This window comes from Heteronotia binoei, chromosome 11 (assembly GCF_032191835.1).
Source record: "Heteronotia binoei isolate CCM8104 ecotype False Entrance Well chromosome 11, APGP_CSIRO_Hbin_v1, whole genome shotgun sequence".
Classification (NCBI taxonomy): domain Eukaryota; kingdom Metazoa; phylum Chordata; class Lepidosauria; order Squamata; family Gekkonidae; genus Heteronotia; species Heteronotia binoei.
In genome coordinates, this window is record NC_083233.1 from 61,689,692 (window position 1) to 61,713,487 (window position 23,796).

Here is a 23,796-nt window from a genome sequence, read left to right on the forward strand (position 1 = left end):
CAGGGTATCACGCGGGGGGAGGTAGTATTGATCTCACAGAGCCTTGTGGGATATGTAGTCTTCTGGGTGTGGAAAGCGGCTAAGGGTTCATCGTTTCCGGAAGTACGTCATGGAACAGCGCCATAGAGACAGGGAAAATCTAGAGTCCTGCAAGAGGCGTGTCCCCCGCCAATTTCAAGCAAGAGGTAGGGTGTTTAGACAAGTGGCAATCGTGTTATAGGGCTCAGGTGAAGGTAGAGGGATGGATTGAAAGCATGCTTATATTGGGTTTATGTAAATTGCATGCTGGGATATTGTATCATGAAAAGTGGACTGGTTGCAGGAATGTTGAACATAGGAAGCTGCCTTATACTGAATCAGACCCTTGGTCCATCGAAGTCAGTATTGTCTACTCAGGCTGGCAGCGGCTCGCCAGGGTCTCAAGCTCTGGTTTTTCACACCTACTTGCCTGGACCCTTTTTAGTTGGAGATGCCGGAGATTGAACCTGGGATCTTCTGCTTACCAAGCAGATGATCTACCACTGAGCCACCGTCCCTCCCCAGATGTTGTAAACTGGTCTGAATCCCGCTCTGTCTTGTTCTTTGGGAATGTTCGTTGCCAGAAATCTCTTTGTCTCGACCCTAGACCCACTCATTTATATAGGGATAAAAATGCCCAGCCACTTCCACATTCATGCTCACAGGAGTCGTTTTATAGAAAAATAAGTGGTGGAGCTCATCCAGGGATTGTTATGCAGCTGCACCTAGTATTCAGTGGACAAAGTGAGGAGGAGGAGGTGGGATTTTCAGAAAGGTTCAGGAGCTGCGCTCCTGTGAGCGCCCATTGAATCCGAGGCCTGCATGGTCACATCTTTTTATAGAACAAAGTATGCATGCACACGAAAGCTCACACTTTGAATAAAAGTGTGTTGGTCTTCAACTTGCCACTAGATGCCCACTTTGTTCTTTTGCTTCAGACCAACATGGCTGCCCACCTGGATCTATCTTCACGGAACGTATCTTTTAATGTAATAAATCCTGTACTAATGTAATAACTCCAGGGTCAGATGTTCCTACCACTCGTTGCAGAAAGAGATGGGCAAGACAGTCCTGGCTTTCTTGCATTGCATCCAAATGGTCTGGGCTACTTTTAAAATAATTTCTGAAGCCATAGTTTAGATAGTGATTTCATGTCAATACTTTCTTATGTATGTGAAGATATGCTTAGTAACTGGGGGTCATTTTTTGAATTCATTGTGCCGGAGATTATTTTTTTCCAAAAAAACCCCAAATAAACCATTTCTGTTACCAGAAGCATTGATAGACGGCATAATCTTGCTCATAGGAGGAGCATTGGCCACAATGGATAAAGGGAATCCCTTGGAAGCAGTTTGAGAGCATTGTGGGAGGAAACTCTTGACTTCCAGTCCCTGCTTGTGGACTTTCTGGGTGCATCTGATTGGCTACTGTACAGAGCAGGATGCTGCAGCATGTAGACCCATGATCTAATCCAGCATGTTCTTAGAGTAACTGTACAGGAGTTAAGTAATATGCAACTCCCACCCCATCTCCTTACCAAAGAGCAGAGAAGCTACCCAGCAATCCTCATTCAAATGCTGCTGAACGTGTAAGTTTTTATTGACCTCCTGAAAGCTAAAAGACAAAGAGCCAACCGTGCTTAATTTGGAAGATGCAGGCATTACGCAGTCATCCTCCAAAAGGCTTTGCTGTGTTTTGCCGGAAGCCAAGCTTCTGCCTATAGAAAAAAATGCAGCAGAGGATTAGCAGATTGCTTATTGGATGGATGCTATGGATGTTGTTGTTTTCCAATTGCATGGCAGTTGATAGACTGTTCTTGCTTTTCTTATTACCTTGTTTTCATCTGTTTCTCCCAATGGCTTGGCCACTGGATGTTGAATTTTATTTAGAAGTAGGTCTGTTTGGTTTCAGCGGGACTCATTGCCAAGGACACATGTACAGCACTGCAACTGTGTGGTCATCTGTGCACAAAAAAGAGAAATCTCACTAACAACTATGCCTAGGGTTGCACCCACACTTCATTCTAAACTGTGCACATGAGCAGAGTCCCATTAACTCAGGAAGCCCCGCTCAGCAGCAATCTGGAGCCACTCAGGTCTTGCACTGCCTGTTGTCCATTTTAAGATTACAGTGGTTATATTCTGCTCAGAATGTGAACTGCTCTGCTCAGGTGTAGGGGAATTAGAGGGAAGGTTGGTTGCACCCTTTCTAAAAGAAAGTTGTTTATGAACTGAACTCACTGCTACACAAACAGGAACATCAGACATGTAAAAACAATACAAAAATAGGTTGTTGTACAATATTCACATGGAGGCAAGGAAAATAGGGCACTTTTGTCTCTTGTCTGCAAGGAGGGAGGTTAAGATGGCCAGAGTCGACTCAACTATCTCCTTCCCCCACCCAAGAGCCAGTGACATGTAGTGGTTCGAGTGTCAGACTGAATCCTCGCTCTGCTTACTGAGTGCCATGGAGCCAATCACATAGTCTCAGCCTAATCTACCTCACAGGATTGGTGTGAGGATAAAACAGAGGAGAGGACAACAATGTCAGTTGCTTTGGGGGAGAAGGTGATATATAAATGAACATATTTGTAGCTGGGGAGAGTCGGACAATGCAGCTGTTGCTTGCTGCATCCAGGAGCACAGGTGTATATTGGCTGTTGTCCGTGACGAGAGTGATAGTGCCGTGATGCCCCCTTACCACTTAGGAGCTTTTGTGCATTCCTCTACTGTCCAACTCCAGCACAACAATGCTCATTTCAGTGAATTGCAGCCAACCCACCAATTGCCCCTCCTGAAGGGTTCTGAATGTGTCAGCCTCTAATTTAGAGAGGGAGAGGGTATAGATATCTAGCTTTAAATATGAAATATTGATTTGAGTTGGGTATGAAAGGCCGTGCTGGGAGCTTGTCTGGGCTGAAAAAAACCCTGCATTTGTCAGTCTGGCCCTAAAGCAAAATACAATTTGACTGCACTTTGCTTATTTACACAGAAAAGGTTTATGTCCTGGAGGATCAAACATGAGCCATAGAATCACAGAGTTGGAAGGGACTTCCAGGGTCAAACTTATAGTTCATTTATTTTTCTTGCAATGGGGTGAACTCAAAGGGGTGAAAAATAGTATCTTCCATCTCTTGTGGCTCATCTAAGAACCCCAGTCATTTTCTTCTACTTTTGTTCTTCTGAATCCATCCCACTGTTGAATGACTGAAATCAATGGTGGACAACAGGGCTGGACTGCTGTTTCTCAGCAGTTTCCCTCAGCAGACTTCTTGGAGCCTTGGAGGAGGAGCGCCGAAGCGGATGCTCTCTTCTGGTGCCGCCACTTGGCTCGGCGATTCTTAAACCAAACCTGTGTGTTGCATAAAGGAAAATGAAATGAAATGTCATCTCTGCAAGCTGATCAAGAGTTAGACACGCCGCAGTCCACTGAGGAAGACTCTAGACATACACCAATGCATGCAGATGGGCATAGTTTAAACAACAAGTGCATTGCAAAAGTGCCATCACCACATTTTGGACACCTTTATGGTTTTTCCCCTCCATATTGACAGTGAGGAAAATGTAGTCTTCTGGTTTGCAGCTTGAGTAAGATTTGGACAGTACTGATCGACTAGTTCTTGTGTTAATCACAAAGCAACCTCCCAACCTTCTGGGAGCAGTTTCTCAAAAGTTTAAAAAAACCCACAAATATATAAACGTGGTTTTCGCCCTTTTATCAGCTAGACATGAAAAGCCCTGTAGAAAAAAAGTAAACAGCCTGCCTGAAACACAAGAGAGAGGGATGAGGAAGAAAAAGGAATCAGTGTTGAGAACATAAGAGCAGCCATGTTGGATCAGGCCAATGGCCCATCCAGTCCAACACTCTGTGTCACACAGTGGCGCCATCAGGAGGTCCATCAGTGGGATCAGGAGCTGGACCTGGAGGCTGTACGTGGATCATTTAAGGAGGAAAGATTATGGAAAGCAGAGCATAGCCTGCTTGCTGGTACAACTGAACGGAGATGTAAATAAAAAATAGTCGCTGCACTATGAAAGCATCCTCACTATAATTGTAATGAAATGTTCAACTTTTTCTTCTGGAATGACCTCAGCGTAAACCTGCAGTTTGCTGCAAAGACCAGCCATGCTCACCACTTGCTGACTGAGGGCTAGCAACCTCACAAACCCACCTTTATGCTTTTTAACAAAGGCTCTGCATTATCTTTTACAGGGGCGGTGTTTTCAGTCAGAAAGAGAGGAGATTGTGTGCCTGATCTATGTTTTAAGGTAGAACTAGTTTCTTCCTGTCCTGCCCGGGATAGCCCAGGCTAGCCTGATCCTGTCAGACTTTGGAAGCTAAGCAAGGTCGGTCCTGGGTAGTATTTGGATGGGAGGCCTTCAGGACATTCATGGTCAGGATGCAGAAGTAGGCAGCGGCAAACCACCTCTGAATTGCCTTAAACCCTAGGGGATTGCCATGTCAGCTGCGACTTGAAGGCAAGAAAAAAAGTCTCATCCCAAAATTAAGCAGTTTTCATGCGTGAAAACATATTTAGAGTTGAGGTTCAGAACTGTGTTTTCAAATTTCTATTTGTAGCACTGGAATATGCAATAGGAATGGGGGAATGTCATGGGAAATACTTTGGGGACATTTTTTACATCATTGTACTTCTAGGGTGAGAGTAAATTTGCCCATGGAAAAGTCCAGCAACTGCAATATTTTGGTATTGTCCCCAACCCCAATTCAGTAAAAAAAAAAACTCAAATAGCAGATTAAGAATTCAAGGGGAGATTGTTTGATATTCACAAGATTATTTGATATTCACAAGAATTCAAGGGGAGATTGTTTGATATTCACAAGAACTCCTTTCATTCAAGGAGTTCAGTACTCATTTCTCCTTTACCCTCACAACAACCTGGTAAGGTAGACTGGGCTGAGAAAGAATGACTGGACCGAGGTTACCTCCTTTGCTTCACGGTAGAAATGGGGAGCTGAATCCAGGATTTCCCATATCTTACTTGGAAAATCTAAACACTATGCCATACTTGTTAATGAGGCCGTGATGCTTAATGAGAAATAATGAGAGCTTCACTTCTGCCACCTCTTTTATGTATTCATTAGAATATAATGTTTCTGTACTGCCTTTCTTCTCTCAAGTGAACTCAAGGCAGTCTACAAAACAGAATTTTTTTAAAAAAGCAGTTCAATTGAAACTCTACCCATTCAAGAGCCAACAGTCTAAAATCAATAAAACCACCACCATAAGCCAAATTAAAAGTTCTCTTCAATAAAAAAAAGATTTTGCAACACTTGTGCAAAACATTTTTGCTTTGGTTCAGCTGCAGACCGAACATCAGAACAAAAGGCTCTACTTCATTCTTTCCTTTACACACACACCCAATGAACCAGCACTGTCCTCACCTCGACTCTTTCTTCCTTCAAGTGGATCCGGTTGGCCAGGTGCTCTCTCGTGATGACGTCTGGGTACTGGTTCTGACGGAAGAGAGCTTCCAAGGCTTGCAGCTGGTCCTCGGTGAAGATGGTGCGGTGGCGCCGGGTGCGACGCTGGATCTGGTGGAACGTTTGCAGCTGGCTCTGGCTCCCCCGGGTGTTCTTGCAGGGCCTGCTGAGGGGGTGGAGAAGCCTCATGGGCCAGGGGAACCTTGTGTCTGCTAAGAGGAAGATTTGGAAGGGATCAGGTTTGATTCCAGGACCAAACCGAAACAAGCGATCCATGTTGGGAATGTTCTAAATAATTTTTTAGAAGATCGGCTCCTCCAAAATTGGGAACAAAAAGGAATAAGATATTCTCCAACAGCCAGAAGTTGTTTCCCCCACACACACACCAGGTCCATAAATCCCAAAAAACATAAATGGTGTTTTTCTGCTTACTAGAGTGAGAAGTTAGAAATTATACCATTTAACAGTGATTTAAAGCAATGTCAAATGTACTGATTCAAAACCATTTGAAGCAAGAAATATTCTCACAATCTTATTTCCAGAACTGAAAATGAATTCAAACTAATTGTGTGGCCCCAGTTGATTTCGAAGTCCTGCTCTCAACTTTCCAGATATCCGTGGCTCTCGGTTCTCCCATCCTCCATTCCAACTCTTACTTGCCCCTTATTCATTTGGCTTCCTCCTCTCAGCCCTTGCACAATGCTTGGCTCCCTAGTAGTCTGGCTTGGCAGAGTCTAGCAGGCTGTGTGCGTATAGTGGTTAGAATGTCAGACTCTGATCAGGGGATTCTGTGTTTTTATCCCCACTCTGCCATGGAAGTTTGATTGGTAACTTTGGGCCAGTCATACACTTTCAGCTTAACCTACCTCACTTTCAGCTTAACCTGCTTCACAGTGTTGTTGTGAAGATAAAATGGAGGAAAGGGAGAATGATGTAACCCTCTTTGGGTCCCCATTGAGGGAATAAAGGTTGGGTTTCAATAAAGCAAATAAATAAGCAACGGTGCAACCCTAATAACTCTTTTATGAAAGTAAACCTCATTAGAATCATATTGGAAGGGATCTCCAGGGTCATCTAGTCAAACCACCTGAGTAGGGTTCTGGGGAGACTTGTTTAGGATTGCTTTCTAAGAGTTGGATCTTGGGCCCCCTCCTCTCCCCCCCCCCCAAAAAAATAAAAAGATCAGTACATGGAAGCACGCACAAGAGCAGCTTCCAGCTGTCCACTCATGTTGCTCCTGTGATATCATTTGGGACTGCTTTGGGAGAGAAAAAGCAGGGTTATTGCATGGAATTTAGAGAGGATCCAACCCAGTGGCTCTAATCCTAAAAATATTCTCCTGGAAGTAATCCCTGTTGATTAAAATGGGCCTTTCTTCTGAGTAGTCTTCCTTAGGTTGGCTCCCTAAGCCAGGAAGAGGGCAGTAGATTGACTTTGTTGGATCTGGGATTTCAAGGTAAACACAAAAGAATTTTTTTTAAAAAAAACATGCCACCTAAAGTGTCACCTCCACTTCAGGTGTGCATGTGTGACAAATATTAAATATGCTTAGATCAGTTTTTTTTTTTAAAAAATGATGGCAGTACAGGAATATGAATTTGCAATCACTCATCCTTGCATTTTTGCATCACTTGCAAATGGATGCATTCTATCTGGCATCCATATTTCAATCATCTACCATTGTCCTTGTACAGAATATATTTGGGGATGCATCCCCTCCTCCCCTCACATTTCCGTCCCTGCATTTATATCTGTTGTCAGTATCACTAACCTTCCTTTGCTTGAGGAAACTCCTAAGGTTGGATTGGGTAAAACTGAGGATACTTCCTTGGTATCCTGATCAGTTTGACAGCAAAGAGAGGTGAGGGATGAAAAGATGCCTGTGTTAAGAGTGTAATGGCTGGGCACGAAGGGTCACCATTTCCACAAGTAAGTATCTTCTCTACTAATTGGAAACACGTATGGGGAAATTTACACCAGAGAAAACCGTAATGTTGTGAATGGGAATAACATGGGGGAAGATTCCTCTGTGAGAATTAAAGCACTTTAAAATGCTTTTGGTGAACTGCAAAGCTTTCTCACTGATGTACCCTGGGATTGCTCCTAAGAAAAAACACAGCATGGATTGTGTTTTGTGATTGGAACCTTGCTTATTAGATGGAAGAGCCATTTTAACTTTTCCCCTTCCTCTCCCCTTTCAGAGAGTCAGCTTGGTGTTGTGATTAGGAGCATGGACTGTAATCTGGGAGCATCGGGTTCGATTCCCCACTCCTCTACATGCAGCTACTGGAGTGACCGTGGGTCAGTCACAGTCCTCCCAGAGCTGTTTGCTCAAAAGCCGTTCTCTCAGAACTCTCTCAGCCCCACCAACCTCATAGGGGATCTGTTGTGGGGAGATGGAGAGAAGGAGATTGTAAGCCACTCTGAGACTCCAAGAGAAAGGTGGGGTATAAATCCAGTCTCTTCTTCTTTCTCCCCACAGCAGAAGACCAGAGCACAGCATTGCTTAGTTGCTAGAGTATCAAACTTAGATTAGTATGTTGTCCTGAGATCAATCCCCAACACTTTAATTATAAAGGTCACTGTGTGACCGTGGGCCAATCCCTCTCTCTCAGTCTCACCTACTTCACAGGGCTGTTAAGAGCAAAACTAAGGGACAGCAAACTTTCTGTAACTCCATGGGAGGCCAGGCTATGGTAAAAAATATAACGCTTTATAGTGATAGAATCATTTTGCCCTTTTTGATAGTTTAAGGTTTTGAATGCATGTCTTATTCTTGTAAACCACCATGGGTGTTTTTTAAAAGACTAGAAACATGGAACGCAAATCCTTTAACATGATAAATAAAGGAAAGAATATGCAGTTCAACTTTCAAGTGGGGGCTTAACTGCAAAAGCAGACAGCATAATTGCAAAAAAAAAATCTATCTTTCTGATTCTTGGTTGCAACCTTTTTTTAGTTTGATGGTCCTCGGAGGAGATTTTGGGCTGGATGATTTCCCACCAACCAGTCCCCATCCCATAGATCTCAAGGAGAACCGTGTAACACCAGCTTAGCTATGAGAGAAGGAAAACAGCATAGAAAACAGGAGGGCAACTGAGATGCAGATGAAGCAAGTAACAGGTCTACTTAGAATCTTACTCAGGTCTATTCATTGGGGCTTCCTCCTAGGCAAATATTCTGAGAACTGCACAGTGAATTGGGCCACAAGCAATGAGACTGTAATGGCATTGGGAAAGGCAGGCTGAGCATTCTTTGACGCCCCTCAGAAGCTATCAGAAGTGCATCCAACCCAACCGTCCTGCAGAAAGTGTGATGCAATGCAGCATGGTTGAAAGACCCTAACGTCGAAGTCCCCGAGCTGACTTTGCACATGATGTGCTTGCAAGCCAACTCATAAAACTACAAATGCTTACCCAGCCAGTTTGATGTCTCCTGCCAGGAGTGAGCGCTGCCGTGCGAGCAGCAACAGCAGCTGCACTGTCCAAAGTCCACCTCCGCCTCTTCGCCCTCCTCTTCTTCCTGCAGAGAGCCAGCCGCGAGGGTCCCCAGCGTGCAGAGGCCACGGGGCTCACAGTCCAAGATCCCTTGGAAGCAGAACGGGAGGAGCACCTGGGGCCTCCTCTCTGCCGAGCCGGACAGGATGTTCTCAATGGTGAACGAGCACGGTTTTTTCAGGCTCCTCTTCCCCAGATCGACTTCGGAAGGAGCTTCTGCAGCCATCCCGTAATGGGGACCGCTGCCGAGGGACACCTCAGCTTGCAAACCCAAGAGGTTGTCGCTTCCTGCAAGGGACCTATCACTGGAAAGGGGGTGCCGGGCAACGTATTCAAACCCGCACTCATGCCCAGCTGAGCTTACCCTTCTCCTACTTACGGCGGCCAGCAGTTTGTATCCCAGCACCCATGCAATTTGTTATATACCCCCAGACAGACAAGAGCGCACACCTACTCCACCCCCCCCCACCCTCTCCACCCACCTAAGGTCACTGCTTTATAACAGAGACCACCCTAATATACACGTATATATCTATATAATCCTTTTGAGAAAGAAAACCTTAAACCCCTTGCCTGGAATAAAATAAATTCTAACTAATCTTGACAGCTTTGTGAAGGGTTAGTGTGGATCTAAGATTTAGCTAATCCTACAGAAATGACTCTGGAAGGAAATCTGATTTCTCCATCTCGAGTGTAGATTTGAGGCGGTTATGATGCCCATTGTGTCCGAAGCCTCCAGTTCAAGACAGGGGGAGAATAGCTGTTTCTCGGGCCAAGGAATGGCCCAGAAGGATTAACTCCTTTAAAAAGGGGAAGCAAATTATCCTTTTCTTTGGCCAAATGAAAGCCTTCCCATCAAAAGAGAACTGTCATATCACGCCGCATTGTGTGTGGTGGCGGGGAGTTTAGCTTGATAATGGAAACCAGAAATCAACACCGCGGCAGCAAAAACCCTTTTGCCAAACACGGTCTTTTCCCGAAAGCCAATTTATTTGCTGCTCAGAGAACAAGAGAAATTGCGAGTCGTTAAACTGACCAATAATGGATTGCATGTATAATACATATGCAAGATCGCTCTGCCCCAGTGACACTGTCAAAATAACAAAAGGCCTATGAGGCTAAATGAGATGATCAAAATTAATAATAATAATTATTATTATTATTAAAATTAGAGTCTTCTGATCATGAAAGCTGTATAATTTCAGGGATTTTTTAAAAAAAATAACTCATTTATGCCCTTTCTTTCTCCCCCATGGGAATCCAAAGCATCTAACATCATTTTCCACTCCTCCTTTTTAGCCTCACAACAGCCCCACAAGGTCGGCTTGTGCTGAGAATGGGTGACTGGCCCAAGGTCACCTTGCCAGCTTCCGTGGTGGCGTGGGGATATGAACCTGAGTCTCCCAGATTCTAGTTCTACACAAAGCTGGAAGAAGGCCAGGTAGACCAAGGAAACCACACTGGAGTGCCCTAGGCACCTAATGTTTGGTCTGAACAGTTAGTCTTAATTGGTGTTGACAAAAATTGGCACACGGATGATGGTGAATTGGGGAGGGGGAACGGGTGGACAGGGGATGAATGATGGGGCTTGCCCCAGTGCAAGACATCTGCTCCTGTTGCCAGGTGTAATGCTGTTAATGGAATAGACCCACAGGATCGAATCCAATAGGAGCATCTGAGGCATAGAGCAGGGATTCCAAATGCCTTTGGTACTGAGGTCCAACATGCTTTTGCTCCACTCTTCCTAATTACCAGGAATATCCTTATTCTCCAGCATCCATTTCCAGTATATCCTTTTTCCCCAGGGCTTTTTTGGTAGAAAAAGCCCAGCAGAGACTCATTTGCATATTAGGCCATCCCCACCCACCCCTGAACACCAAGCCAGCCGGAACGGCGTCCCTGCAATTTAAAAAGCCCTGATTGTCCCTGTTGCTGACTTGGGAGTGGAGGGGATTTTGAAGGAGAGATTTACAGACACTGTGGACCGCCCAAAAGATAAGTGGCTTCTAGATCAAATCAAGCCTGAACTGTCTCTAGAACAGGGGTCCCCAGGCCATAGACCAGTACCAGTCCATGGCCTGTTAGCAACTGGGCCGCAGAGCGAGGCAGAGCAGCCCTGCCACCTCTTCCGCCTGCTTGGGACCTGGGCAGACGAGCAGCCTTGCTCCAAAGCACCACTTCTTTCATCCGCCGGGTCCCAGGTGGGTGGAAGGGGCAGCGAGGCAGCGACCTTCGCCTACCCTTCGTTTAAAGACACCCCCCCCCCATGGGCATGGGATGCAGCCTGGGGCGGCAAAAACCCCAGCACCACTCCTCCACCAGTCCGTAGAAAAATTGTCTTCCACGAAACTGGTCCTTGGTGCCAAAAAGGTTGGGAGCCACTGCTCTAGAAGCTAAAATGACTAAACTGAAGCTTTCCTAATGGAAAAACAAGACTCACTGGGAAACACCATCATGCTAGGAAAAGTTGAAGGCGGCAGGAGAAGCTGCAGCATCGGATGGATTGACTCAGTCTAGGAAGTCACCAGTTCACAAGACCTGAGCAAGGCTGCTAATGGTAAGATGTTTGGGAGGTCATTCGTTCATAGGGTCACCATTAAGTTAGAAGCTACTTTACAAACCTTAACACACACACACACACATTTTAGCATGAGCTGCTAACACAGTTATCAGCATCTAACTTCCTCCTTCAGGAGCTAATTAATCAAACAGCGTTTTAAAAAAAAAACCATTCAGCATAGAAATCTAAGTAAATGAAATAAGCATTAAAGTAAAAATGCTGCTTATTTTCCCAGGTTGCCAAGACTATATCATCAGAGCAGACAGATAAAATTCAGTGAGATATTCATAGTGAATCTTTGACCAGAGAGAGAGAGAGAGAGAGAATGACAATTAAGAAGCCACCACTAAGAAGACACTGACTGGTTCAGTCGCAGAGCATTTGCTTGGCATGCAGATTCAGTTCCTGGATAGACAGAAGGATCAAGAAGGGGCATTGTCAGTCTGAGCAGGCAATGCTGTTCTTATTTTATGTATCACCTTCTGTGTATTACCCCCATTGTTCCCCTTTTTTGATCATCCAAGCTCAGGGCTTTTTGGTGGTAGCCCCCTGCCAGAAATCTAGCCCGCTTGCCTGGGAAAGACAGAAACAGACCATCTCTAACAATTTTCAATAAAAGGTTTGAGAGGATGTCTCAGAATTGTCAAGTGGAGTGTTAAGGTAAGCTGAGTTTTACCATTTAGGCTGTCTGCTAGTCTTATTTGCTTAGATGCTGAAGGTGCCAGTTGGAATTATTTGTGGTGGCTGCTATTGGTTCTTTGGGGGGAAAGGATGTCAAATAACTAAATTAACCTATTTGCTTCCAATTGCCATCAATCCTTTCCTTTATCAAAGGGAGAAAGGAAAGACGCTGGACAGGCCTCTGTCCTGCCTGGATCCAGCTCTGGCTGACAGCTTCCATCTTTCCACTTCTGGTTGCCATCCCCTGCGTATTAAACAGAGAGTGGATAAACCCACCACCATGCATGGATCCCACTCAGCTGAAAGCCCAGTTATAGACTGCAAAGTTCTCGCAGCCTCTACATATCCATTCCAGGCCCTGTCAATCAGAAGCATGCTTGGAGTCGCCCTGACCTGGATAGCCCAGGGAAGGCCAATGTCGTCAGATCTCAGAAACTAAGCAGGACCAACCCCGGCAAATACTTAGATGAGAGACCTCCTTGGAATACCAGGACTGGAAGGCAGGGGCAGGCTGTATCAAGCCACTTCTCTGAATGCCCTCCATGCGCCAGTCAGGTTCAGCAGAAATCATCATGACTTCCATGCATGCATGCACTCACATACAAACACACACACACAAATGCAAAAAATGTGAGAAAGGAAGAAAAGAAAGAAGTAGACTCCTGTGCTCAGAACCCAATTCCCAAGTGCATGGGAGCTCAATACAGAACAGGATGATGGTACACGGGGAAAGGGAGCATATATCTTTTCCCCAACCTCAAACAACCTGTTTGCCCTGCTGGGGGCTGTAAGTTCACTGATGGGGCAAATAGTAGCTCCCTAAGGCTATTTCAAGTTGGAGGGAAAGCAGAGGGAGGAAGTGGGATTGCCAGCCTCCAGGTGGGGCTTGAAGATCTCCAGGAATTCAAATTGATATCCAGGTGACAGTTCAGTTCCCCTGGAGGAAAATGTCTGCTTTGGAGAGTGGACTCTGCTATTATAACCCACTGAGGTGATCTAGCTCAGTTTTTTTAGCTTCCAGCTCATACATCTTTGTCTTAGTTCAGGAAGGATGGCCCGAGAGCAAACCAATTTGTGCAATAGCTCACAGCTTTAACGCCGGTAGCTCACAAAGTGGAATTTTTGCTCACAAGACTCCACAGCTTAGAGGGAGTATTGCTAGCAGGAGAAACTTGGAAGCATCGCTTTTGACCAGCTTGCCGAAAATCTCAAAACCACTGTTCTGATGCTCATTCCAAGCAGAGAGGGTGCACATCTCAGTGCTAACACATCAGCTTGAACCCCCAGATGCCACTGAAATAAACAGCTGTGGTAGGAAAACTGGTTTCCAGCATTAAAGATACAACCTAACATGAAAAAAAAGGTACACTTTCAAGGGCAATAGCTTTGGATCCCTCCTTGCGCAAGAGCGGAAGGCCGCCTTTTCAGGTGTTAGCAACAGTTTTAGCGACTCGAAGCAGATTAATTCCTTTTCCAGCCCGCCTGCAACAAAAGGGTGTTCTCCCCTCCAGCCTGCTTTGCTTTGCCATCCGCCATAACCGGGACCTCTGCGCTTAGCCTATTAGTCTCTGCGCTGATTGCTTTCTTTCATTCTCCCCCTACCTTTCACTTTGGGAAATAGACTGGTAATGCTTCTTTTATCAAAGAATTATGGGATTTAAGACCCAGATTTCACCAAGAGGACTTTTTGATAAGGGCTGGTAATCAAATCCCAATCGTCAGGCACTTCTTGGCAGGCCGGTAACTGAAAAGGGCAATAAGAAGCAGGGATTTATTGATGTTGTGTTTACTGAGATAAGATCTATAAGCTATTCCATATTAGAAAGGGGTGGGGGGGGAGACAACATGAGAGGTGGAGAAAATGTAGACAAGATGGAGACAATGTGGATCGGGATAAAGAGAAAAGAAAGGAGCCCCCTTTTTATTGAGTAAGGAGATTCTAAAACCATTATAAGGATTAACGGGGGGAGGGAGAGGTTAATCTGCTTTTGCTGTTCATTTGTCAAAAGTGAATTTATGGGTTTGGAAAATCTTTCCTGTTGTTACTCTCCCAGGAGGGAGAAGTTTCAGGAGTAGCACTTTCTGGTCTGCTTCCCTTTGGAGGAGAAGGCACTGGAGAATCGAGGCATTTTTGGTAATACCTGCTTCATTGTCAACAATACCAACAGAGCACAGGTGGGAGCAAACAGGTGGTCCTGTAGGGCAGCAGACAGAGGTCAGTTCTGCTGGGAAAAAAATGGCCACTTTGGAAGTGGGACTCTATAGCATTGCACTCCACTGAAATCCCTCCCCTTCCCAAACCCTGCGCTCCTCAGGCTCCACCCCCCAGAATATTCAAGTGTCACCAGACCTGGAGCTGGCAACTCTACTCCATATAGACAGATGTACCCCTTCCCAGGGGTGGAATTCTAGCAGGAGCTCCTTTGCATATTAGGCCACACACCCCTGTTGTAGCCAATCCTCCAAGAACTTACAAGGCTCTTTTTTGTAAACTCTTGGGGGAATGGCTACATCAAGGTTGTGTGGCCTAATATGCAAAGCAGCTCCTGCTGGAATTCCACCCCTGCTCCTCCCCATGAACTACACACAAGCCCAGATTGGTAACTGAACTGAGTCATTGGGAAACCACCATGATCCCTAAGGTCAGGCTGAGAGAGGGTGGCTGGCCCAAAGTCACCCTTCAAGCTTCCTGGCAGAATGGAGATTGGAAAGAGACTTTCCCTCACCCTACTGTTTTGTACACCCCACCAGGTCACCTTGTAGGCCTAGGGAGCCAAGCAAAGAGCTCTTGGGTGAACGCTGACATACCCATCCTAATCAAGTCTCTCGCATGTGTTCTTCTGAACGGGATGGGTTAGAGAAGGTTTTGGGAGGTCTCGTGGCTTCTGACTGCCCTCTCACCTGTATTCCTTTACTCTGCAGTAGCCTGGCCTGTGCCAATTTGAAGCCAACAGGGACGTTTGTTCTTTTGGTTAATGATAAGTTTGCAAAACATCATTGCCCTACAGCAGTTCAAAATATATTCCAATGGTAAATGACGGGCAAGATGTCTTCAGGTGGCCAGGTCCGGCCCTAGACTGTCTGGCACCCTAGGCAAGGCTAACTTCTGCCCACACACCCCTGATAATGTCATAAAATCACAAGGGGGCACCAAATTTGGTGCTCCAAGAAGGCTGGGGTCCTAGGCTGCGGCAATCACTTTGCTTGCCTAGCAGCAGGGCCCTACCTGTGCACCCCCCCAACAGGGAATGGAGGATAGGGTTCTCAGATCCAGATTTGGAAACTGGGGTGGAACCTGGAGAGGACAGGGGCACCTCAGTGGAATACGAGGCCATAGCAGCCATTTTCTCCACAGGAACTATCACTGTAGTCTGGTGATAAACTGTAATTCCAAGGGATTCCCAGGCCCCACCTGGAGGCTGGCTGGCATCCAGCATGTTCATGCACATGCATTTATGGGACATGAGCATTAGAGAGACGATACGTCCCCTCCCCATGCGCAGAGGTTATTTCTAGAGCTCCTGGGGAGGAAACAGAACCCTAAAGAAAAAGTAGCAACTCACACTAGCACAATTTTAGGCAATAATAGGGATGATGTTAACTAGGGACAGTGACCAGGAAAAAAAGGAGCTATGAACTGAGCCAGTTGGGGTGGACACTTTTCATCTTGGAGGGTAGGAGGAATGATGGCCATGCGTGGCTCAGTGAAAGAATATCTGCTTGGGGTGTAGAAGGTCCTAGGTTCAATCACAGCATTTCTAGTTTAAAAGATCAGGTCATAGATGATATGAACGACCTCTCTCTGAAGCCCTCTGCTGCCAATCTGGTAGACAATATTGATCCAGATGGACAAAAGGTCTGACTCAGTTGGCATGGAAAACATCAGCTTGAGACTCTGGAGAGCTGCTGCCAGTCTGAGTAGACAATACTGACTTTGATGGATCAAGGGTCTGATTCAGTATAAAGCAGCTTCATATGTAAGCTTCCATTTGCCCCAGAGCCCATTTCATCGTGTGCCTTTGGCACGTAGCCCCAGAACCTTATGCCCCAGGGAGTCCATGTGTCTTGTCTTGAAGGGGCCGCAAGACTCCTTTTTGTTTTTATTTTCAACTCTCACGTGCCAGGCGAGAGGCACCGAATCCCTCTTTAACCTCAGTAAAGCCGTTTGGAAAAGTTTACTTGGGAATTCCACGGTGAAGCAGTAGATGGCGCTGGTATATCTCTCGGGAAGGCGCTTCAGTAGTATGACCTCTCTTGCCTTCTGGGTGGCACTCTATGGCAGCAGGAGGGTTCTGAGCCCTGAAGGTTGCCAATGTGCTCCGGGTTCTAGTTTGCCCTGGAATTTACGGTGCTCTTGTGAGCCATGGGCGCTGAGGAGGAGGTTCTGCAATGTTTTGCATTCTATACAGCAATGAGGCAAAGAGAATCACTGGGGGAGGTCTCTCAAGGTTTGCTCCTTGTTTTGGAGAAACTCAAGCAATTTGCAAGGTAAGCTTGTTGGCTGCTGCATGCGTTAGCTGGGTGATGGGTGTGTACAAAGAAATCCCCAGGAAAAAAAGAAAGGTGCAGGGGCTTTAATCCTCCTGAAATCCTTAGAAGGGAAGTTTAGAATGGCTTTAAAAGAGGACTGTCACTAGCCACAATGGCTAAATGGAACTTCCAGGCTCAGAGGTAGTATACCTTTGAATATGAGATTCTTGGGGACAAGTGTTATGGAAAGGGTTCTTGTTTTGGTACCTTGTTTGTGGACATTTCAGAAGCCGATGGTTGGGCCTTGTGGAGAATATGACTTGATCTGATCTAACAGGACTCTTCTATTGTCCATCTTTCTTGGTTCCCATTTGAAATGTGCAGATAAGAATACTGATCTACCTTATAAGGTTGTTGTAAAGGTAATGTATGTGAATAACTTTCAGCTCTGAACAGTGCCATTCAGGTGCTGCCGTGTTTATTAGTGGAGCTACAGACACATTCTTGGGAGGGAAGGTGGCATAGTATAACCCAGGGGTAGCCAAACTGTGGCTCAAAAGGTCCACATGTGGCTCTTTCACACATATTGCATAGCCCTAGAAGCTATGACTGCCCTGTTGGCTGACTTGGAGAAGGCATTTGTCTCTTTAAATCACTTCTTCAAGCCAAGCCAGCCAGTGACTTGGAGAATGCATTTAAAGTTAAAGCTGCTTTCTTTCCTCCCCTCCTTCCCCATCTTCCTCCTTCCCTCCCTCCGTGTCTTGTGGCTCTCAAACATCTGATGTTTATTCTATATGGCTCTTACATTAAGCAAGTTTGGCCACTCTGGTATAGCCTGATCTTGGAAACTAAGCAGAATTGGTGCTTGGAAGGGAGACCACCAAGAAAGACTCTGCAGTGCAAGGTAATGGCAAACCACCTCTGGTTCTCATTTGCCTTGAAAATCCTTGCAGGGATCACCGTAAGTTGGTTGTAACTTGACAGTACTTATGTACAGAGATGGACACATCTTTGGGCAACTCCAGCATAAACACGGTGGGTTCTCCTGTTTTTCAGGGATTCAGTGAAGAGGTGTAAAGATAAAAACCTGGAGGAGGCATATCGACTCTTGTCAGCAGTGAGCAAAGGATTATGGGTCCTGGACCGCAGTCACGTTCACCCTCTGGTGCACTGTGTGCTTGCTTTGCAGATGGAGACAACAAGCAGTTCCAGCTCTTTCCTTCGCCTTGAGAAGGTGCTTGCACACTGGATTTCAGCTGTAGCTGTTGCTAGAGGTGTTAAAACGGGAGTCTTCCTGATTGTTTGATGTTAGTCACTGACCTGTGAGCTTTGTGGTACCTCTTTCATCAGTTCTTCAGTAGTCTTGGCTGGGGGAAAGTAACAAACCCAGTTTGATAAAAGCATTCACATTTGGATGCAGAGTTGGATTAAAAATCTCCTGAACCAGGAGCTCTTCAACTGTGGATCCTCTTTCAAGGAGCATGAGAGGAAATACACAAATGCAAAAATGGTTGTCATGAACAAACTCCAGTCTGTTTGTAATCTTTGAAGGTATGCTGTTAACAGCTAGTGGCTCTCCAAGGTCTGAAGAAGGGACCCTAAAAGTTAAGAGCCCATTAGCACCTTTGAGACTTACAAATTTTATTGTAGCATAAGCTTTCAAGAAACACAGCTCTCTTTGTCAGAGAGCTGTGTTTTTCAAAAGGTTATACTACAATAAAATTGGTTAGTCTTAAAGGTTCTACTAGACTCTTTGCTATTTTTGTAGCAACAGACTAATACGGCTAACTCCTCTGAATCTATAACCCCAATAGTTGAGATCCTTTATCTAGAAATGCCAGGGATTGAACCTGGGACTTCCTGCAAGCACAGTAACTGCTCTGCTGTTGAGCCACAGCCTTTTCCTTCTTCTCTGTGAACACATGAAACTCCCTTTTACCATGTCAGATCATTGGTCCGTGTACCTCAGTATTGTCTCATATGAACATATGAAGCTGCCTTATATTGAATCAGACCCTTGGTCCATCAAAGTCAGTATTGTCTACCCAGACGGGCAGCGGCTCTCCAGGGTCTCAAGCTGAGGTTTTTCATACTTTTTTGCCTGAACCCTTTTTAGTTGGAGAGGCCAGGGATTGAACCTGAGACCTTCTGCTTGCCAAGCAGATGCTCTGCCACTGAGCCACTGTCCCTCCCCATTCAGTTGGCAGTAAGCTGTCAGCACAGAAAACATCTGAACACCTGTTGCTTGAGATTTCCTCAGCTGGGGATGCCAGGGGTTGAATCTAAGTCATCTCGCATCCAAAGCACATTCTCTAGAGTCACAGTTTCTCTCTGAATGTACTGAGTCAGGCCGGTGGGTCTTCTAGTTTAGAATTGTCTAATCACAATGGCTCTCCAAGACTTAAGGAGCAGATCTTTCCCATCTAGGATGCCCAGGATCCTTTTACTGGAGTTGCCAGGATTTGAACCTGGGATCTTCTGCATGCAAAGAACATTCTCTGCCACTAAACTGTGACCTTGACCTTATCATGTTTAACATTGTAACATCGATCTTATTAGGAAAATCTTTTCAACTACACTTCAGAATCTTTGTTCTTTTCTCCCCTTAGCTGGTTGTGAAATTATCTGAACGTGACGAGCAGCTGGTCTTTGAAGAGCTAAACCAGTTTATGGGCAGCCTTGTTGAGCACCAAGAGGTGAGGGGAAAGTGGTGTGTTTATTTCAGCCTTCCATATATAGGTTGTCAAGGGACAGGCACTTAGTGTCAAAATTGTATTGCCTATATTGATACGTTTTAATTGCTGCTTATATTGCTTTTATAATGTTGTTATCCACCCTGAGACCTTTTTTGGGATAGGGAGGAATATAAATGGTCTAAATAAAATAAATACTGCAGCACTGCTAGGATTGCCAGCTTTTGAACAAACTACAGTTGCTGTTCCTGTACCCAGCAGCATGATGATGGACTGCAATAAGCAGGCAGTCCTGCTTGGCCCCATGCCGTGAGCAGCTTCAGTGGAAGTTCTGCAATATGAAGGAGCTGTAAAGGGTCCTTCCCTGCCCAGTGGGTGACTCTCTAGTAGTAGCTGCTGCTGCAGCAGCAACTGTGGTTCAATTTCTCCAGCCAGGGAGATTCAGCCCTGCAGTACAGCCACTACTGACGTCTGTCCATTCCTGCCAGAGCAGAAATATTGTTATTATTTCATTTATTTAAAATGGTTTATCAGCTGCCTTCCTGCCTTGCAGAACTCAAGGCGGCTTACCATGTAAATCAAACAGCAGTTATAGAAATTGCACAAAAGACCATAATTTAAAACCATAGTTAGGATTGCTGGTAAATAAAAAGCTCCTCCAAGAAGTTCAGGGTGGGTGGCGTTTGTCATCCATCCCTTGCTGTGTTTTCTCATCACACCAGTTCTGAGAGCTGGTTTAGTGTAGTAGTTAAGAGTGGTGGACTCTAATAAAGAGAACTGGGTTTGAGTCTCCATTCCTCCACAAGAAACCAGCTGGGGTGACCTTGAGCCAATCACTGTTCTCTCAGAGCTCTTCAGCCCCTCCCACCAAAATAAGTCTAGCTCGCCACCTAGTGGTGCATATCGCAAAAGGACTTAGAAAAAGGCTGCCAGACAATCTTTGGCTCTCTTGTTTATACCACACACAATGCTACACGATAATTAATTACCACCAGTTCTGTGAGGTAGATTTGGCCGGCCTAGGTAATCCAATCAACGTGGCATGACAGGTGTAGCTCCCTCTCTCTGAGACAGCTGTTTGCTAAACCAAGGCAGCAGAGTTACCTTTTTAATGCGCTGTGCATCACAGGAAATACCTCACAGTTAAAACCATATCAAGGAGAAATCTTGCAAAAAGAATATTCTGTCAGAATCCTCACCTCCCCAGAGATGCTGGTTTTTCAGTTTGTTGCTGTCCTAAGATGTCTCTTTCCTTCACCTTTTAGGCACTGTCTCCTGGCAGTCTTCAGACAGGTTAGTCTCCAGATGCTTTCTTCATTTCCTGTTGTAAGAATAACCTTTCATACCTCCATGTTTGGGAGCCACAGTTCTGTTGTGCCTCAGTGGAAAGGCAATAGAATCCAGAAAGTTTGTCTCTAGCTTTCCATGTGCCAGAAACTTACCTGATACACCTTCTGAGGCGGTACAGTTCTGCAAAAGGACTATCAGATGTCAGCGAATACATGTTTTCATAGGTTCTAAACCTTAAAACCATTAGTAGCGGACGTTGGTCAAGACTGGTGGCCACCAAGGCTTTCGTCATCCACTGTGTCCCTGGAAGGGCGTTCTGCTCCACTGGTCGAAATCTGCTGGTGATCCCTGGCCCAAAAGAGGTCCAGCTGTCCTCAACAAGGGCCAGGACTTTTTCAGTCCTGACTCCGACTTGGTGGAACGCTCAGCCAGAAGACATCAGGGCCCTGCGGGATCTCTTACAGTTTTGCAGGGCCTGTAAAGCCTCTGCCAGGCCTTTGCATGAGGACAGTGACTGTTGCCGGGCTGGCACCTTTTTCTCTCCACCCCCTCTTGGGGGGATCCCCCCACCCCTGATGTGATGGAATGACTGAATAAGAGCACTTTAAAGACGCCATCAGGGTTTGTAATCTTTTTAATGTAACTGATTTTATATATATGTATTTTTTTAATGTTGTACATCGCCCAGAGCCTGGCACTAGCTGGGATAGGGCGGTTCATCAAATGCAATAAAACAGGGGTGGCCAACGGCAGCTCTCCAGATTTTTTTTTTTTGCCTACAACTCCCATCAGCCCCAGCCATTGGCTATGCTGGCTGGGGCTGATGGGAGTTGTAGGAAAAAACATCTGGAGAGCTACCGTTGTCCACCCCTGCAATATAATAATAATAATAATAGCTGATGGCCACCATGGAGAGGACTTTGCTGGCGTCTTATTTGTTATATTGAAATATTTCTAACTTGTCTTGGGCTGGTGAGATGCGTAAAAGGGCTCACAGAAGTACAATTTAACATGGGCCATGCCAAGTAAAAATTCCCAAAGGGGAAGGGAAGCAAGAAACAGAATCCTTTGAAAACAGAGAGCAATGGCCTATGCAGACCCTGTGAGCTGCAGCAGCTGCTAGATCGAAGTAGCAGCAGCAGCACAATTAATCTAAATCAGAACCCCTGAGGCTCTCTTAAAAGGCACCCACTGCCTTCCTCTGGGAAGGAATAAGTCAGGCTTCCATGGGATGGAGTCCCACCGTTTTCACACCTGAAATTATGGAGCCTGTTTAGGTTTGGTTTCTTGGCCCTTTGAAATAGGCTTGAGAATCCTGCTTCTTTGTTTGCTGTTACTGTTTATGCTTTTCAGCCTGGCATCTCCCAAAGCAGTTTGTAGCCATGAAAAACTCATTGGCTGAGATCTTGAGCCAGGCATAATGGAAGGATGCTGTTTCTCCTCCCTCTGGCCTCGCTGATAGCATTTCAGGAATGGGAGGGTCACTGAGCAGAAGCGGGATTCAGACATGATAAAATCACATTCAGTGGCTTCCTCTTCTCCCTCTTGCCTCTGAAATACAAACTGGGAGGAGGGAGGTTTTCTGCTGGTGCTGAATCCAGGCACAGGGGGAGAGGTGCTTGTTTGCTCCCTTGAGCCTGAGTGATAATCTTTGGTAATGGGGAGGAGGTGGTCCTTTGGAGCTGGACTTGGGTTCAGTGCAGAGATGCTGGGCTGCTTCCTTCTCTCTCTCTAGCATTGCTAATGTCAAGTTTGGAGGGGAGGAGGGCTAGACATCTAATAAATAAATAAATGCCTGTTTTGTTTTAACTATAATTTGTCCCTTGTTTCTTTTGATATTTTCAGTTGTGACTTGGGCAATGATAGTTCCACATAGTGGTTTTCTGTGTGTAGATCTGGCATGCAAAGGTATGCACACTAGGAATGGAACATCCACAGAGAACTTTCACTTGCCCTTCCTTTGCTCAGCCTACCATGGCTGCTATTCCCCCCATCTGTTGCCACCAGAAGACTTTTTTTTAAGGGTAATAGCTAGATCACTTTAGTGTTCTAACATTATAACAATTTGTTACAACTATGTACTAAGCTTTCATTTTAGAAAAATGGTACTACCCTTTTTTGTTGCAGAGTTATATGGGGAAACCTGCAGCCAGTACTTTTCCTCTGATAACTGCACACAGGAAAGGACTAGAGACATACCTTTAAAAAAAAACAGGAAAGCTGAGGGCTACTTGGTTTTATTTTTGTTCCCTGTCTTGTACAAGTTTTTCAGTTGAACAGCAGGCTGTCCATTTTTAAAAAATGGCTGTGATATTTCTTTGTTGCCAGTGTGTATGTTTGTAGAGGAGAGCATGCTGGGACGCTCTTATTGGCAGAACAACCTGCTACTGCTGCTGAAATGCATTGTTCACACATTTGATGCAATGGCCTGGGATCAGATCTCCAGGAACGAAGAATGGTGCTACATCACAGTGAAGGTAAAAAGAAAACTCAGCTGGGAGCTAGACTGGATTTTCTCAGTTGATTAATTGTAATGTATGGTTTAGAGCAGAAGACATTGCCCTGATATATGCTTCATCCTTTTTTCTTGTCTCCACTGCAGACTTGCTTGCAGGTTTTCAAGTTGATGCCAAAAAAAGTTTCACCTCTTGTGTGGGATGAAACGGGGGAGAGCAAACCTCTGCAAAGCATTCTGGAATATTTGGTGCACATCATCATGGGAAAGGTGAGTCTTTATCTTGTCTTCTCTGCTAAGTAGGGGCTGTGTATGTTCTGCTTTTTTACTAAAACTTTGGTAATCTATTAACCTGCACATTCATCCAGCCAGAATGCCTATTGAATGTATGAAGCTGCCTTAGACTGAGTCAGACCCTGGGCCTTTTCAGGTCAGCGGAGCTTTTTTTTTGGCCAGAGCTAACAGGAACAGAGCTCCACTAGGGCTGGCCAGGGCTCCAGCTGGCCCGACCCACCATGCGGCGGCCACATGCTCCCAGACCAGGTGATGTGGCCTAATATGCATTTGCTCCTGCTGGGCTTTTTCTACCCAAAAAAAAAAAAAAGCACTGCAGGTCAGTATTGTCTGCTTTGAATGGCAGCAAGTCTTCGTGCATCTTTAACAACACCGCTACTTTATCTTTTTAACTGG

At 45.5% G+C, this 23,796-nt stretch overlaps 2 protein-coding genes across 4 annotated transcripts in view; one reads left to right on the forward strand and one right to left on the reverse strand.

The window, feature by feature from the left end:
• Positions 1-3,237: 3,237 nt before the first annotated feature.
• Positions 3,238-9,183, reverse strand: GSC2 (goosecoid homeobox 2). Its single transcript, XM_060249156.1, has 3 exons — positions 8,877-9,183; positions 5,422-5,669; positions 3,238-3,369 (listed from the first exon to the last, which is right to left on the reverse strand). The coding sequence occupies exons 1-3, from the start codon at positions 9,181-9,183 to the stop codon at positions 3,265-3,267; spliced, it is 660 nt and encodes a 219-aa protein (XP_060105139.1). The 3' UTR covers positions 3,238-3,264.
• A 7,290-nt stretch (positions 9,184-16,473) lies between these two features.
• Positions 16,474-23,796, forward strand: part of LOC132579265 (thyroid adenoma-associated protein homolog) — a 41,456-nt gene continuing 34,133 nt past the window's right edge. The window contains exons 1-6 of one of the 3 annotated variants that reach the window (XM_060249516.1): positions 16,474-16,686; positions 17,725-17,902; positions 19,278-19,364; positions 20,627-20,654; positions 22,980-23,128; positions 23,254-23,376. In XM_060249516.1, the coding sequence (XP_060105499.1) occupies positions 16,562-16,686; positions 17,725-17,902; positions 19,278-19,364; positions 20,627-20,654; positions 22,980-23,128; positions 23,254-23,376 (690 nt within the window). In that variant the 5' untranslated portion in view covers positions 16,474-16,561. Of the gene's footprint in view, positions 16,687-17,724; positions 17,903-19,277; positions 19,365-20,626; positions 20,655-22,979; positions 23,129-23,253; positions 23,377-23,796 lie in introns of those variants that run through there. The other 2 variants (XM_060249517.1, XM_060249518.1) reach the window with 2 other exon arrangements.